At 33.2% G+C, this 14187-nt stretch overlaps 1 protein-coding gene across 3 annotated transcripts in view; it reads right to left on the bottom strand.

The window, feature by feature from the left end:
- Window positions 1-14187, bottom strand: part of LOC145935946 (uncharacterized) — a 31443-nt gene that overhangs the window by 3052 nt on the left and 14204 nt on the right. The window contains exons 6-15 of one of the 3 annotated variants that reach the window (XM_083037764.1): window positions 12063-13481; window positions 11117-11272; window positions 6647-8299; window positions 4641-5678; window positions 2992-3153; window positions 2696-2776; window positions 1994-2182; window positions 1220-1756; window positions 930-998; window positions 23-797 (exon numbers count right to left, since the gene is read on the bottom strand). In XM_083037764.1, coding sequence (XP_082893890.1) covers window positions 23-797; window positions 930-998; window positions 1220-1756; window positions 1994-2182; window positions 2696-2776; window positions 2992-3153; window positions 4641-5678; window positions 6647-8299; window positions 11117-11272; window positions 12063-13481 — 6079 coding nt within the window. The remainder of the gene's footprint in view (window positions 1-22; window positions 798-929; window positions 999-1219; window positions 1757-1993; window positions 2183-2695; window positions 2777-2991; window positions 3154-4640; window positions 5679-6646; window positions 8300-11116; window positions 11273-12062; window positions 13482-14187) is intronic. The other 2 variants (XM_083037765.1, XM_083037766.1) reach the window with 2 other exon arrangements.

The following is a 14187-nucleotide window of genomic DNA, read 5'->3' as shown; positions in this document are numbered from 1 at the left end:
AAAAAAACTTTAATTTTTATACCTGTTTGTATAGTTCGCAAGAGTGCGACCAGGAACTTTGCATCGTCCTCGGATGAGTACGTAGATGTAGAGACATCGGTCAATCTTGGATTCGGATTATTCAAGAGTGCTTGTCGGGTTGAAATCGAACTTGGCGTCGAGACAGAGACAGAATCGACATTGTTCGCGTAAGCTTTGGTCGAGGTCACTTGGATGTCCGAAATATCTACGCTTCTCGGCGTTGCATGCGATCTGATCGCGGACATTATATGACTCGTTTGCGTAGTTGATTGTCTAATCGGTCTCTGAGTAATCTCAACAGATCTTTGAGTGGTTTGGACCGATCTAGAAGTCGCGGGCTTCGGATTTTGTCTAGCACTCGCTAACGTGGTCGCTTCAGAAGGATTGTTGCTGCCGAACAAAGCTCGCCATAGATTTACACCCAATCCTGTAGGTGCTTGAGTAGTGGTAGTAGTAGTTTTGGGTCGCGTTGTCGTCTTAGACTTGGCAGTGATAACGACTGGTGCCCTGGTCGTGGTACTTGGTGCTTTGCTAGGTTGTGCCAATGTGGTTGTTCTCGTCTCTTCAATGTATTTCTTTGTAGTTGATGTGCTACTACTACTAACGCTTGGGGGTGATGTTGAGGAATATGCCAATAAATCGATCGTTATCGGTTTGGAAGATGGCTCGGATGATGGAAGATCTTTGATCGCGTTAAGATTGCTATTCGAATTTGCGGTGTTAATTGCCTTCGGCGATCGTGTCAACTCAGGTCTAGCCAGTGCAAGCGCTAAAATCTAACAGAAGATAAAAATATATTTAATTGATATATACAGGGGGTTTACGAAATATTTGGACTTTTATATTAGAGATATTATTATATTCGAATGTATATTTATTATAAATATGTTACTGTGTGTTATACTCACCCTGTTTGCTAACATTTGCTCTATTTCATTTAGCGTTTTTGATGTAGGTTTAACATTCTGGTTCTGTAACTGTAAAAATCTATATTACTACATTAGTTATGATATTTATTATACAACAAAATACAATAATGTTCTTAAAACTTAATGAGAAATAACGATAATTATTTATGATGGCGTTGGCAAGATCAGGGTAATCGAGGTCATCGAGGTGTCTTTTATTATAAATAATCACTGAAATAACATTGAAAAAAATCTTTGATACAAATTAAAAATAAATAAAATCGATTTACCAATGAATTTAGGAAAGTCAAATCCTCGAATGTTGTACCAAAGGGATTTTCCTTCGTATTTGTCTGTAATCCGTTTAGTATGTTGTCCGCAGATATTGTCGCAGGTGATGATGGAACTATATTTGAACTCGATAAAGTGTTAGCATTTATGGAAGAAACGGTTGTTACATGTCGAGGAATAATAGATGCACTACTTGTTGTTTGCCTTATCGTAGTCGTTGTAGGAGTTGTCGAAGTAGTAGTAGTAGTAGTAGTAGTAGTAGTAATAGGGGTAGTAGTGGTAGTAGTAGGTGTTGTTGTAGGTGCAGCTGTTGTTGTAGTCGTAGTTGTCGTGGTAGTAGCAGCAGTAATCATTGCTGCTTTGTTTGTACTGGTTGATATAGTACTGGTTGTAATAGGAGTAGTAGTTAATACAGTTGTTGATTTGCTTTCAAGATTCGTTGGGGTTACACCACTTACAACCGGCGTGAAGACCTCTACCAAGGGGTTTATAGGACGTGGCATTATTTTCGGTACATTATTTTCTGCTGGTTCGTTCTATAAATAACAAATAATAAAATAGAAAGAAAATAAAAAAGATACATATACATATATAATAGATACTTTAAATTATTATTTATCTTATTATTTTAACTTCGTTTTATAGATGTAACAATTTAAAAAATTCGACTGTTTAATAATTGCTTCTCTAATATTATTATAATATTATTTCTTAACAGCATTAATTTTATTTTACATGAGGAAATAATCCCATATTACATTATTAATACGCACCAATCGGTTCGATGCCACTGATGCTGTTTGTATAGGTGAATTGGTAGTGATCCCGAATATCTGATCGAGGGGATCTTTCCAAGGAAAATCGGAAGATGCTGTCCTTACACCATCACCCGACTGATTGTTCAGCAAATTTTCAAAAGATGGGATCGATGTTATAGATCCTGTACCTTCGTTCACAGAGGTCTAATAAAATTAAATGATTGATCATTATAATAATAATAATTAATGACAATTATAAATTTTAATGATTATATATATAGTTAATAATTTTTAACTATATATATATTCTTTCTAACAAAAATTTTAATTTACATCTATAACTATACTATTAGTTTATGTTTCAGGAATACAAATTTTTATTAATCTTTATTAATCTTTATTAATTTGATATATTTTATTTTATATTTTATTATTGTATTGTTTAGTATTATATATTTTATTACTAAGGATATTTATAATACTTGGGGGAAAACACATTTTAATATATTTTAGTAATAAATTACATCTACAAAATGCACGAAATAAATCATTTTCTTATTAGCATAAAAAATAAAAAAAATTCAAGTAATGTTATAACAAACAAGAAGCAGGAAAATTTATTAATAACAAGAGAATTTCCCTTAAAATTTAATAACAAAATTCTATCATTGAGAAATTATCATATTAAATTCTACGATAATTGTGTGATTAACTTACAGCCACTGAATTTATCTTCACATCAATTACTTTTGGATTGACATCAGGTGCATTGTCGATCTGATAATTAATAAATTTATCCTGAAATATTCATTGTTACATTCAAAATATTTTCATTATTATATTTAATCACAATATATACAGAGTGAGCGAGTGTTTTTTATCTAAACATTAAACATATTTTTGTAACTTAAAACATATTTTTGTAAGATGTTTCCTTTCTAAAATATTAAACTGTTCTGGGACTTTTCGCGCATCCTGTATATAGTTCTGTAATATATTTCGTTTTTTACTACCTGTCCAATATATACAGAACTGTGTTGGTCAGATGTTATTTTTGTTCGAGAAGCTTCACTACTTTCGCAATCCGGGATGATAGAAGAGCCGATTGGACTTTGCAGTTTACCGAACCTCGAGGCTACATTCGGTAGGTTTTGGATGTTTAGTAAAATATCGCTCTGAAAAATTTTACGCATTTAATAATTTTGCCAAAAAGTGACCGTAATAAATATCCAAGAAAATAAAATTTATAAACTTGCATTTTCTTTAAGATATTAAGCAAAAAAGTTCAAATGTAACCGTGTTATCATCTGTTATTAAATAAGAATATTAAATCTATGCCTTTTAATACTTTTTCATAGAATTATTATATCTTAAATCGATTTATCCTTTTTATCATTATAAAATTTTGTATCTTTTTTAAATATATATTTACATAAATTTGCGGAATATTGTAAATTCTTATTACATAAATTTGCATAAATGATAAGAATTTACAATATGTTTTGAAATCTTTTAAAACTATCTTTTTTCTAATGAATTTATTTATAAATAATCAGATTTAATTTAGTATAATTACTGTCATATTAAAAATGTTTGCAATTACCAGCACAATTTATTATAATGTAAAATATAAATGTTTGAATATAGTTTTTATAGTAACATTTTGAAAATGTATTAAGTCTGTTAAGAAAATAATTAAAAAAGTTCCTTTTTATACAATTTGTTAATATAATATGTATCCATTTTGTTACACAAATCCTGTCATGGAAAATTTTTATAAAGTATTTTTGGTACATTAAAATCGAATCAAATATTTAATATGAGTATAAAACATATAAATTAGATATTGCATATATATATATATATATATATATATATATATATATATATATTATATATAAGATAAGAGATGTAACATGTAAAAATAAAAGAAAAAGTGCAAGTAAAAATGAATAAAAGTGCTGAAAATACATGACAATTATTTACAAATTCACAATGACAATTTGTGTACAGCATTGTAGAATCTTTCGATATTTTTGACCTGGAAAAAAAGTATTAAATTGCATTTCATTAAATTTATACCAGACATACACATTTGTAAAGCATATATATATATGTACAAATCTGCTAGAAAAAATTATAAAAATAAGTTAAAAAGTGTTATTAAAAAGAACTGAGTATTGTTAATCTGGCAATTATATTATATAAAAATTTGCAGTGTTATGAAACTTTACTGTCTTGTGCTTAATATATAGACAAACAAAATAAATTAGAATTAAATATTAGTCATTACATGTCGTATTTATATACAATTTTTAATTGAGAAAAAAAAAGAGAAAAACAGAAGATAGAGGAGAAAGAGAGAGATGATACATTTAATATGATTTTAATTCAATTCATTGCAATTCAAAATTGTATGATATTTATTAACGCTAAAATGTAATATAGAATGACGATAATTATCCAATCATCTAACGATAAGATTGCAACTGGGCGGCTTTCTTTGTTCTCTTGAGTAATAATATTTTTGAAGCCCTTTAAAAATCTCGCCACGAGAGTAATCATTTCTCAATCGAAAGAGAGAGAGAGAGAGAGAGAGAGATTCTTAATCAAATTTTTTCGAATAATGTACCATTTTGATGAAGAGATCAGATAAAAGTACCATTTTATTTGCGCACGGAGCGCTAGCAGGGGGACCAAATGACGTCGCGAATTTTGGGCCGACTCCAGAGGGAACGCCGATTGTATTACCGGTAAGTCCAAAATCAATAGGGCTGGGACTCTGGACACCTTCCGTCAGCTTGTCCACGGGCCTACTATAGTATCCCGGAGATTGAGTGATTTGGTTATAAATGCCCGCTTGATTAACCTGGTTATAAAACGACCCGGATGCTGGTCGGTTAGTAGTAGTGGTAGTGCTAAGCGTAAACACAACCTCGACCGGGTTCCTGGGTGAATCCGGTATTATCGTTCCGTTGGGAAACTTGCGAACCAGTCTGCCATCCGGAAAGATGCCGAATATCACATACGGACTATTTACGTTCCTGGCATCGATCAGATTGTCCTCCGGTCGCTTCCGCACGATGGTCTTGTTGGGATAGATACCATAAATCTGATAGTCGCGGACGGGCGCTTTGCTGGAAGAACTAAATCTCGAGGGCGAAGTCGTCGCCTGATTGCTACTGAAGAATCCCGGATAAGGCCTCCCAGGTAAGGTGTTTAGATTGCCGAAAGAGGTGACCATCGGACTTGGCGTCATTCGATCCGGCATAGTGATCTGTGTGGTCGGTGATATAGTTGTTGCGTTCATGACGGGTGGTGACGATGTCGTCGTGTTCTCCGATTCGATCGAAGCAATCATTGTGCCTCGAGCATCGATGGTTGTCGTCTCGGTAGAAATAAGATTTTCGTTAATGTCGATAGTTGAAGAAGTCGTCTCGAGCATTGACCCGACAGTGGTAGCTAGGTCGGCTCGCGAAGACGATTCCGTTGATGTCGTTTGGAAAGTCTCCGTCGTCGTCGTCGAGGTCGACGTCGTTGTCGAAGTGTCTGTCGTCGGTTCGATTGATAAGATGGTCGTGGTGTCGACCGCGGGGAATTCGGAAGATATGGTGATGGTGGTTGTGGTTTCGGTTGGTTGCTCGGGTTGGAGTCTTGAGTCAACCGCCGTCCCTTGGGCGATTGTTGTTGCTGTTGTATCCTGGAAACGTGCAATAAGATTTGATATTTCATTTACGAGATCAGTTAGCGTTTGGAGAACGTGTTTGTTGTTATGTCGTTGGACTGATTAGTAGTAAAGCTGATACTGATAAAACTTATTGGATTAAAAATTGATTCCGCGATGAAAAAGACACTGAACTAGATTGAGAATTATTGATACTAAGTCGCGTTGTCATCAAATATCATTAATAACGTTATTATAATGATATCCGATACAGTCATTACGAGGGATTTTTCGTAATTTGTAATTCACATGCAAAGTCTATCGTGATAGATTTTGGTGTCTAATTCTGCAACAGCAGCATTTATACTGTCTTCGTTTACGCAATGTTTATCTCCGCAATGGCTAAATCAGTGGTTAATTTTATTATACACAGAGAGAATTTTTTCTTAGAATTTACCCTGAAAATCATGGTAATCGTGGAACAATATGACATGGAAAAAATTTTATGAGAATTTCTCTGATTAATATTTATCACAATAAAAAATAATAATTTATCACAATAAAATATAAAATATGTTTGATTAATTTTACTAAACTATATAGTAAAATTAATCAAACATATTTTATATTTTATTGTGATAGATTTTATTATTTTTTATTGTAATATTAATCAAGAAATATTAATTAGAAAAATTCTCTCTGTGTAAGAGCAGGAATTATTAGTAGTCACATACATTTTGTGTGTGTGTGTGTGTGTGTGATGAGTGATCTAACAATTCAACATTATTATTTGGAAGAGTTGTAGAACTGATTTCGGTGCGCAGAACTAATGGCCAAAGTCGTAGATTTGGTATCATTATCAAATGGTTGAATAGAATTAAATAATTATGAATCGGGCTTGTTAGTAGTTATTAGTTCAGAGCTCATGCTAATTGACAGTTTGATGGTTTTCGATCTTTGTCTGAAAAAAGAAAGATTTGAAGTGTTGTAATAATATCACCTACATCAATTGAATTTTGAATATCAGTGGATTGTGCAGGGTTAAATTCCATTAACGAAATGTCCGATCCTAGAGTAGGAATTCCACGATTAGGACTTTCTTCTGTTTCGTTTTCGAAATCTATACGCTCGGAAGTGCTTTCTAAAGTGGTCGACAGTTCGGCAGTAGACACATCGGTGGTTTCTGACGTCTCGTTCGAAAACACGAGTCGATTTTTATCGTTTTCCATCATGCCGTCAGTTTGAATAAAATTATTTATTATATCAGGGTTGATGGTCGTGTCGGCATTGGAAATCTGATCTGACACGAGTGATGATTGTTGCGTTTCATTCATTTCTTCCGAGAAGAGAGTCTTGGCAATAGTCATTAGCTCAGTGAGCAACGTATCATTGGACAACCTTGAGTCGTTTTTCATAATAAAATCGGCAAGTCGTGAGACAGTCGTTATTTCTGTATTTATCGATGAATCTCTCGTATTTTGAATGATACTCGAGTTAGCCATATCTCGTGTGTTTATTTTTTGATCCGGTGTTTGAGTAGATGTGGAGAAATTGCCTTGCAATTGGGATAAAATATTTTGTGCCATGTCGATGAGTCGTGTGCGAAACGTAGTCGTGACAACAGGTGCTTCCGTCACTTGATTTTCAATTATGTTGTTGGATATTTCTTCCGTCGTAATAAACTCGGTAGTACTCGTAGTTTCCATCATTTGAGACGGAACTGTCGCATCGAATTGTCGTATTGTATTTATTTCTATATTTTCAACTATATTCTTCGTCTCCGTTGTTTCATCGTACTGTTGCACGGTGTTCATCTCGATATTCTCATTGTCAGATATATTGTTCATCATGGACATAGTCGTCGTTTCCAGTGATACTGCGCTTTCGGTGGTTGAAAAAGGTGTTGTTGTGTCTGATGTATCAGTTGATATTTGTAGGTTCATCAGGAAAGCGGGCGTGGATGTATCTGTGATCGTCGTTTCAATAGTTGGGGATGACGTTATCTCCATAGATTTAAAGGTATCCACCGATTCATTAGATCGAACATTATCAGAAGTAAATTCCGTGGTAGGCAACGTATCCGGAGTTACATCGACGTTTGTCGACGTTTCGATCGTGGTCATTTCGATCGTGCTAACGTTAGGTAACATTAAGGTGCTCGAAATATTTGGGCTGGCCGGTGTACTTGTCATTGTATTATCGGAGATGTTAGTTCCAGATGTTGATTCCATAATGGGTGCTGTAGTATTCTGCTCGCTCGTATCTGAATTTGCAGGGATTTGGGTCGTCGTCGAGGTGATTTTCGGGGTAGTGTCGGGGACAATCTCCGTAGCTAATCTCGAAGCAAGCGAAAGGTCTGCCGATTGAGCAGCGGTAGTAGTGTCTACGGTAATAATATCTGGGAAGGATGTAGTCGCGATAGATGCGGATATTGGACTATCATTGTTGTTAGCAGTATCATTACTGACGCCGTTAGGTACAGTAGCGTTAGAGTCTACCTTCGTCACCCCGCCAGTTAGTTTTCGCCGCTGGGACACATCATCATTCACGCCCAGATTTTCGTTTCTTATGCTAGCTGACTCTAATGCTTGATAAAAAGTGATGAATCTGGGCTCGCCGGGGTTGTTGATGTGAACGGGCGGCGCCAAGCCAGAATTCTGCAATCAGAAATTCGGTGCGTGCAAGTGCTGTACACACTTTGGTGCAATTTATGGTGTAGTAGATCGGTTTCAAGAAAAATATTTAATACAATCTACATGTCGGAAACAGTGTTTTGACTCTTAATCGCATCGCGATTATATTTTTTTTCGTAGAGTCAAATTTAGTTTAAATTAAAAAAATAGATTAAAGCATAGACAGCGACAAAGTAGTTTGCGCATTTAAGAGTCAATACGTTTTGGTTTTGGTTATTCTATTTGCAAAAAGAAAAAAAACAAAGCTGGTGCTTCTAAATACAATAATGATAGCCAAGTAATATATATTCCTTGCTCTCCTCCTCCTTCTTTTCTATTAAGTATATTAAGCTATTATTTAATAAAAAATTGTGATAATTCAACACGAATATATGTTTAAATATGATATGTATGATTACATAAATATCCATTATAAACATGGTCATACACTACATATCTCTTGTTGAATATATAAACTAGTATAAGAGGAAGAAGTCTCTAAATGCAAAAATTCATGTAACAACTCTAAAAATTTATTTTTAATATTAAAGATATAAAAATGATAGATACTTTAGTTCTTCTTTTTCACCTATTCTTCGAGATATTGCCAGCTTTTATCTTGGGTCTACAAAGCTCTACTGATGCATTTTCGCTATTATATTATGGAAATTATTATATTATTATTATTTTATTATTGCATTATATATATAATATATATATAATATTTCTCTCATAATTAGAAAGAAGTCTCTCCATGAGAATGATATAGGTATATATATTACATTCGTCTTTCTTTTTATTTATATCTTAAGTCATTTACTTTAGCATGTTATAAAAAACTCATTATATTTATCAATTACGAATGTGTTTACTTCATTTACAATTAATGGTATCCATGAGTAATATTTTCATTGTCAGAGTAAGATGAAACACGCAAAATATTTGTATAGAATCGAGATAGAGCTATCTATATTGTATCTATATTTGACGTTATGTAAGATATTTTATATAAGAAATATATGTATATATTTTTATAAATTTATTTTAATTTTAACTTGGCTAAATAAGGATAAATTTAATTGCTAATTAATCGCGTGCAATGCTAAAATTAAAACATTTATTGCAAAAGAAATATAAGTATATAAAGTTGTATATAATACAATATTTGCATATAAGTAAATTTATGGCATAATGCAAGTTTATAGCAATACTGTGATCATTCGCGATGGCTGTGCATAATATTTTTTGACTAAAGTTAATAAATCATCTTTTTTTTCTGAAGCAGATTGTTCTAAGTATCAAAACGTCATCTGATGACATTATAAATCAATTCTATTCTCAATGAATTGTGCAATAAAATTATATTCGTGTGTGCTCTTTTGAAGCAATAGTGCGATGATATTTACAAGTGAATACAGACTGTATCAATTAAAATTATTGTAACATAAGATAAAGATGTAGATGTATGGACTCTCTCTCAATAAACTTTCAAAAAATTTTAGGCATCGATATTTATTTAAAAAATATTAACAATTAAAAGTTAATTTGGAGAAAATTTCAAACATAGATTAACAACGAAAAATTTAATATTAGATATAGGTAATTTATATAAGTGTTAATATTAACAATACACGAGATTTACCATGCTTTATCGTTTATGCCTTATTATCGTGTTTATCTTATTAATGATAACATTACGTATATAATATATATTTGTTCATCTTTTCATATATATTATATTTAATATAGAAGATTTGCTTTATATAAAAAAAGTGTGACCCACGTGAAATCATCAATATTTTATCAAATAATCCGTGATTATTAGCATTAATTATTGTACATTTTAATTGTTTGATTTTAACGGCTAAAATTTTTTAGAAGTGATTTGGGGTCATAACTTTAACAACATATTTCAAGATCATTGAGAGTCAAGGTCATTAAAGATCAAGATCATGAAGAGGGGTATCCGTACATCTTTACCTAAGAAAAGCACATGAGCGATAATTAAAACTATTTCTCATTATGATAAAGAGTGATCAGATTAATGTAAACTTTGCATATAGATATAATTAAGAATTAGATTGCTTGATGAAGTTGTGGCAACTGAATTGGTCCACGATGGTGGTGCAATTGCTTCGGAATCCTCTGGTACCTTCGTAGGGAAAACCTTTTAAGCACAGAAAATTACCTCACATAACTTCTTCTGAAGGGAACCATTAACATCGGGTGTATCGCCTTACCTGCGTCTTTCCGTCACTTTTTTTTACCATGATTTTTATTAAGACTTATTGTTATTTTAAACTACAAAAGTATATTTCACATAGAATGGCATAACACAGTAAATACACATACGTATAAAACGCATATAAAGTATATGTAAACATTTTACTTTTACGTCTTAAAATAATGCTAAGTCAATTATAATATTTAGTCAGTAATTAAAGTAAATATCATTGTTATTATTTGCAAAAAAGTATTTGAAAAAGTAAAAAGAAATTTATAAATATGTTAATATATTTAACGCGCGTTGTAATTACGATAATTTAAAACTTTATTGTAGAATTATCAACTATTATGTTTTAAAATGAGAATATTGTATTGATATTTGTTAATAGAACATTAAAGCATAATATTGGAAAGTTTATAAACCATCTTTCATAAACCAATTTTTTATATTCGATTGTGCACATAATATTGTAATCAAAAAGTAATTACAATATTTAAAAGAAAAACAATAAAAAAACTTCAATTGCCCTCAATATTCTATTATAAGATTCTACCCAAAATCCTTAAAAGTCTTACCTCTATTGGTGTCGAGGCTGTAGTCGATGATGTTGTGATCGATGGTATTACACCTTGATTAATGGACGGTTTTCTCACAAATAATTCCGCTCCTTTGTATCTCGCGCTGAATCTCGGTGGAGAACCATTAGGCGTTATCCTAATAGGAGCGGAATTCTGTTTAACAAAAAAAATATAATAATTCTTTACCAAAACCTGCACGAAATTGATGCGGTTCTTATTATTTAATTTTAATCTTATAATACTTCTATGAAAATCATTTTAATTTAATTTTAATCTAATCATTTTAATCTAATTGTTCTTGAGATATCAGTTTGTAACATTTTGTATGTTGTCTTATCCTATGTATGTACATACATATATCGTATATATAAGGATCATTCAATAACTTTAGAAGAACACCATTCAGTGATAAAATTTTAAGTTTTTGAGGATGTAAAACCATCTGAAATTTACTCAGATGCTCAAGCAAAAAAATTGTATAAATTATATTATACGAATTTTTACAAATGGATTGATTAGTTCAAAAATGTCAAAAAAATTAACAATAAGCTGAGGAAGATTTAATCTCATACTCCAGACCTTGTCCCATCAGAATTTTTTTGGTTTAGCTCGTTTAAGAAATCAAGTTTCAGTAACGAAGAAGTAAAAACAAATGTTTAAAACTGACTTATTGTTAAACAAAACAAAGAATTCTTTGCTGCTGATATAAAAAAATTAATAAAGTGACAAGTGTATAATTATTATAGCAGGAAACTATGTCAAAAAATAGGTAAATTATTAAATTCATAAAATAAAACATATTAAAACAACAATCAATAGGTCTCTTTACTTATTGGATGACTCTCATATTTATATGTAGTGTATTATATGTATACATAGTATCTCGAAACATATTCATATATTGAACATGATCGAATGATTTTCTGAAACTTATGAAACTCACCCCGATATTCACGTTGGAATAAGATCCGGAGAAAATGGGGCTTTTGTTACTTAGGGTGTTCAAGAGCGGTGCCACGGTGCTCCGTAGTTGCTCCAACAGTGTGCTGGTATTACTGGTGAGAAGCGCGCTTCTAGTGGGATTAAAAATATTGGATTCGCTGCTGTTGCTAATGCTACTCTCAGTAAATATCAGCGGCGTATTGTCAGAAGAGACAGTCGTTTCTTGATTCGCCCCGGTTGATGATTGGATTGTCAGTTGGCTAGTTGGTACTTCGGAATGCCTTCTGTAAGTTGCCGTTCGCGGACGAAACTCTTTGCGCTTCGTCTGCGTAGATGTTGCCTCTGTGCTGGACAGCTTGGAAACGGTATCGTACGGCGTGAAATCGCCCGATTTCTTCTTGATATATCTGCTGGTGGGCCCGACGGTCATCGATGCCACCATAGAGACTGTCACTTTGTCCGATTCCCGATTTTGCTTCGTGTAACGAGGCTGGAACACATTCTTGCTCGCGTTATTCGCAAACTTCGAACTAATCTTGCCTTCCGACGAGTCATATTTCTTCGCATCAGGAATATAAACGGGATATAGCTTCTTCGACGACTCCGTCGTCAACGAATGCACGATGCTACTCGACGTGACTGTCGGCGACAATGTCACCTCGTGAACGAATTCCGTGGTGTGAGGTTCCATAATCGACGTGGTGCTCAATGTCGTGGCAATTTTCTTTCCTCTGTCATCAATATCGCGTTCTAATTTATCTGACTTAATTTTTTCAATAGTAGATGTTTTATCTAGCTTTAATGGTTCAATAGTTGTAACGATATTGTTTTCGTCCCTAGTTTCTATCACGTTTGTCGACATTAATGTTATTTTTTCTCGCGCCATCGTGGTACTCTGCGACCTTGAAGATTGAACTTTTGTCGTATCGAAGGTCGTGGCAGTCGTTTTCTCCACGGATATGCTACTGCGATGCGGAATTGTAATTCTGCGTGGTGGAGGATTGAATTTAGAGATGCTGCTCATCGATGTTTCTTCCATAGGCGAAGATATTGCTTTAGCTGAGGGTATCCGATTCTTCTTGATCGTGGATGATCTAAGCAAAGCTTCGTTATTTCGATCTTTCAAGGATTTTCCAGCCTGCAATATTTTCCATCTGCCTCTTATAATGGATTTCTCTTTCTGCGCATTTGCAATTAATGAACTTTCAGGCGATACATTGAGTTCGCTGGTCGCTTTTGTTGTCTTTTCTACATTTTCTTCCTCGTTGACTGTGTTTTCTTTCACTTGCGATTTACCGGAATAAGGGACAGAGTTGTTCTCATCAACGTTCAGTTCAGGTTTGATTAATCTCCTAGCTAAGTCCAGTTTCTGCTTAGATCTTTCGGAGAACAGACTCGTCGGGCTTGATTTTTTCGTTGCCTGAAAAGGTCGTTCAAAGAGTTGCATTTTACGTGTACGACGAAAAATCGCCAAGCAATATTTGTAAGCAATTTGCCGAAAGCTCGGAGAATGGATTCTGTTAGTAATCACGGTGCGATGACCTCGACAAGGCGTTTATCTTTCTACGTTTTCAAGATCGTTTGTGAAAAAGTGTAGTGGCATATTGAGAATTTTATTTCAGAGGGAGAGAGAGAGAAAAAAAGAGAGGAGGCTGGAACTCTAGAGCAATTACACATTAAACCAAATTTATATATTCATATACACATATATCTTGAAAGGACTTCTCGTCGAGGCTTCGCCGCTCCCTACATCACAATATCGTTTAATTCAATTTCATTTAATCTCTGTTGCACCAGATTCTAAAGCTTCTTGCATCTTATAAGCTTCTGGCGAAAACTTTAAAAAGTAGATTCTGCAATATTGCTTTACCATCACCAGTCACCAAGTAAAGATGTTAATGATGCATCATCGGCCAATTTTTATTGGTTTTTAATGATGCATTTCGATATGAGTTCGCGTTTATTATAGCAATCAGTACACCATTCCTTATTTCGTATTGTGTTGATTTAATATTTCCGATTAGAAACTCAAGAAATGTTTCATGTTCGATGATCGATGATTGTGAGAAATAATCTGTTTCCATAAAATATTTCCTGATGAAAAATATAATCAGAGTTATAAATCT

This window comes from Prenolepis imparis, unplaced genomic scaffold, assembly GCF_030444845.1.
Source record: "Prenolepis imparis isolate NDT839.2.m4 unplaced genomic scaffold, iyPreImpa1.0 SCAF_5, whole genome shotgun sequence".
Lineage (NCBI taxonomy): Eukaryota > Metazoa > Arthropoda > Insecta > Hymenoptera > Formicidae > Prenolepis > Prenolepis imparis.
Note: the sequence above shows the minus strand (reverse complement) of the source record. Positions and strands in the feature narration are given on the sequence as shown.